Source organism: Schistosoma mansoni, chromosome W (assembly GCF_000237925.1).
Source record: "Schistosoma mansoni strain Puerto Rico chromosome W, complete genome".
NCBI classification, from domain to species: domain Eukaryota; kingdom Metazoa; phylum Platyhelminthes; class Trematoda; order Strigeidida; family Schistosomatidae; genus Schistosoma; species Schistosoma mansoni.
Window position 1 is genome coordinate 58,412,349 of NC_031502.1, and position 4,093 is coordinate 58,416,441.

The following is a 4,093-nucleotide window of genomic DNA, read 5'->3' on the forward strand; positions in this document are numbered from 1 at the left end:
GAGAGTAACAATTCCGTCAGGACCGGTCGAGCACTCCGAGAAGTAAGTCGCTACTTACCAATTTCCAGCTAAAAGCGCCATTATCTTCATTGGTATATCTCAATAAGTAAACCAAGTGCATTTTCAAAGCATTATGTAGTTCGCTATGTATACAAAGATGTATAGTGACTCGCAGTTAGAGATTGATCGATGTTGCAGTCCTAACACATCTATGGGAAGATTCAAACAAACAATACTTAAATGAATTTAATTAAGTGAATAGATATTTTTAAAGTATAATGAACTATGATTGTCAAATCAGTATCCTGGTTAGCGTTTTTTTGGTGAGTTAGTTTTCTACAGGATGGGGTCGGTAACCCCATGCTAAACCCTCCTCCTTTATCCGGGTTCGGGACCGGCAGTAGCTGCCGGAGGGGTTAAAGGAAGAGTAAATGTAACAATAAATAAATATTTTGATGAAGTTTTGTTTTCTGAGCTGGATACTTTGGTTGTGGAGCTCTCATCGTTCTTCTGAACGACATCGTCAGCACAAACTTCGGGTAGAAGTCATACACATATTTGAGAAAAAAATTATCAATGTTCAGTTTTTTTTTGAATATTATTTAGATTACTTACTTACTTACTTACTTAAGTCTGTTACGCCCAATGGAGCATAGGCCGCCAACCAACATTTAAATACTTTCTTGTATTAATAATTCTATAGATGTATTCGCTAAACAATAATGCCCACTTCATATTAAGTTTTATGTTCTATCCCTGATGAGGTTGTCATTGTAATACTATAGACGGATTTTATTCTAGAATGAAAAAGATGTTCATTCTCCCGAATTCCCAACAGTTATCATCTAACTATGGTCAGTCATCAAAGTACTATATTCATGAATCTCTTATGTTAATAACTAATTAAAATTGTTAATTATGATAAGCTCCGCATTAATTAAACTTAAGGACGGAGTTTTCAACAAAAAAACAACACTGATTAACTAGACAATGAAAGCTGACTGAAAATAAAGTTGACCGAATATATGATAAATCATTAGTCCGATTGTATGTGTAAGTTGACTAGCTCTATAAGATACTGTTTATTATTCATTTTAGCAGAAATTTCTCTTATAATCTTTGATAAATTGATATGGATTCTGGTTGAACATCAATTGTTATGACTGTATCACCACTGTTATTGCCTGTTTAATTGAAAGCTACTTGTTATATCTGATCTTTGCTGATTCTTATGTCAGAATCGGTTATCATGTATACTTATAAAGTGAAGAACTACTGTAATTCCCATGTCGCAAAAGTAAGAACACAAAGACTGATATGAGTGATTATTTATTAACCTCAAAACACGATGGCGACCCTAATCGAAAATACACCTATTTTGATTATTAGTTAAGATGAAGTCACATATATGAAAAATACCCAGAGTTTGATTTGATGCAGATGTAAATGCTAGGATTAGCAAAGCAATGGTCTCCTTTGTATAAATGAAGAATATATGGAACTCGAAACAACTGTCAACTAATTTCAAAGTGAGAATCTTCAATACGAACATCAAGACAGTTCTACTGTACGGAGCAGGAACTTAAAGAACTACCACAATCATCATCTAACATTTTCATTCATTTATAAACAGTTTTCTACTGAAGATACTCAATGTCCGTTGTTGGTCGGATACCAATAGCAACAGCCTACTGTGTGAGAAAACAAACCAGAGGATAGGACATACATTACGGAAATCACCGAACTGCATCACAAGACAAACCCTAACTTGGAATCGTCAAGGAAAACGGAAAACAGAAAGATCAAGGAATAAATTGCGTTGAAAATTGGAAACAAATATGAAAAGGATGAATAACAACTGAAAAGAACTAGAAAGGATTGCTTAGGACAAAGTTGGATGAAGAATATTAGTGGAACGTCTATGCTCCTCAACGAAGGGTAACAGGTATAAGTAAGTAAGTTTATGTTGAACTTCCCTATAGTCTATGTTTTGACACCTTTTTAGGAAAAAAAATAAGCTTTCTCCAATATTAGAAATATAAACTGATTGATCAATTGAGATTATTTTAAGTATATGAAACTTCAGTCACTGCTTATTTGAACCATCTTTGAACTTGGTATCTTCTATGAATAAACTGTATATACTGATTCATTTGTTTCAATCCACTCATCTAACTTTGTTCTCTTTATTCTCTTTCTTCATTCTCAATGTTCAACGATTCCTTTATTCATCTTCTTATCAATAAATAGTCCAAAAAATTACAAGATCGTTTCATAAATATTGAAAGTGAATTACATAATCAAATGATGAATTTACAACATGTGAATAATCAATTAATGGATACATTAAAAGGTCAAGAAAATGAAGCTAAATTAATTGAATTAAAATTTAATGAAATCAATAATTTATTAGAACGTGTTATGAATGCTATTAATATGAGTTGGATAACTGTGGACAATGCTAGAATATGGTTACATAAACTTGAAGGTATATTACCATTATTATTATTATTATTATTATTATTATTATTGTAAGATATTGTTTACTTCAAGTCCTTTCGTAGTTGAAATCATGAGTCAATTGAAGCTAGATCATTATGGAAAACCTGGAAGCACTGGAAGGCCGTTTCGTCCTATTAAGGGACTCCTCAGCTCCATGAGGTATTTCCCGCAGTTCTATTGGGAAGCAGTAACCAATGAAGTTCAACCAGGTCTGTTTTGAGATATCAACTCACTGAAGACAATTGGAGAATGGTTGGTCAACATCGTGGAATGGTTGAAGTTAGACATTAAAACCACTGGATGCCAGCTCATTGGTCTGGAGGTTAAGCGCTCGCGCGAGACTGACAAGTCCTTGGTTTGAATCTCGTGAGGCGGGATGGTGGATACGCACTGCTGAGGAGTCCCACATTAGGACGAAACAGTCCTCCAATGTTTTCAGGTTTTTCATGGTGGTCTAGCTTCAATTGACTCATGATCTCAACTATATAAAATTACTAAAACCTTCACAAAACCCCTTCTCAAATATGACAATCTATTAAAGAAAAAAAGTCAAGTAAGGATTACGTAATAACATTTTTTGGTAACTTTGTGTTCTTTATCCTACATAGTGTAATTACAAACTTTTATTGTCATTTTTGACATTATGTTCAGTGCCTAAATCAATATACAGGGAGCTTTTAAAGTCAAAAGGTTGATTGAATAATAATTGATAAATTAAAAAGTGATATGAATATGAAACTAGATTTGTAAATCTTAATTAAATACGATTATACACTTTGAATAAATATTAATTCATCAAAAATTATGAGGGTAACTCTAAAGATAGGATTGTAATATTATTAACTGTTATAACTTGTGGCCGAGTGGATGCCCTGTTACTGTATGATGTGATAAGACCGCCAATCAGAGAGCAGCGAATTATCGATTGGAACAGTGACATATGGAAACTGTACGAGCAGTCTAGAGCACTTGTCCGTCCTGCTTCTGCCTAGTCAAGCCAGTTAAGTCCAGAACAGCCTTTGCGGTATAAATCATTATATTTTAATCATACTGAGGAGATTTCAAGTAATTTTTATATATAGTTGTAATCATGAGTCAGTTGAAGCTAGAGCACTATGGAAAACCTGTAAGCATCGGATAACCGTTTCGTCCTAATGTGCGACTTCTCAGCAGTGTGCATCCACGATCGCGCCTCGCGAGGACTTATCAGTCTCCCGTGTGAGTGCTTAACCTCTAGACCACTGAGCCAGCATCTAACGTTGTTAATATCTAACTTCAACCGATCCACGAAATTGAGCGACACATCCACCATTGTCTTCAATATTTCTTAATAATTTTTGTTTTAAAGATTATTATTATTATTGGCCTGAAGATGTTCAGGCGAAATTAATGGACTAAAAGTTAGCGCTTTTGAAATTATTTCAACTATAATTCTTTACATATTAACCTCTTCTACATAATTGACGCCTAGTTTTTATGAAAAAGTTTTATTCAAAAGTTGACAAATATTGATATATACTGTATAAAAAGAGTTTTAGGCTTCAATATCCATTCATGTTTTTCTTTACATGATTCATGATTAAAATAAGCC

At 33.6% G+C, this 4,093-nt stretch overlaps 1 protein-coding gene across 1 annotated transcript in view; it reads left to right on the forward strand.

Annotated features, from left to right (window-relative positions):
• Smp_163810 (putative laminin gamma-1 chain) overlaps positions 1-3,197 on the forward strand; it is a gene marked incomplete at both ends in the record, with an annotated part of 83,928 nt that extends 80,731 nt beyond the window's left edge. Inside the window, one exon of the mRNA XM_018790313.1 lies at positions 3,173-3,197. Within this exon, the coding sequence (XP_018655669.1) occupies positions 3,173-3,197 (25 nt within the window). The remainder of the gene's footprint in view (positions 1-3,172) is intronic.
• Positions 3,198-4,093: the final 896 nt, after the last annotated feature.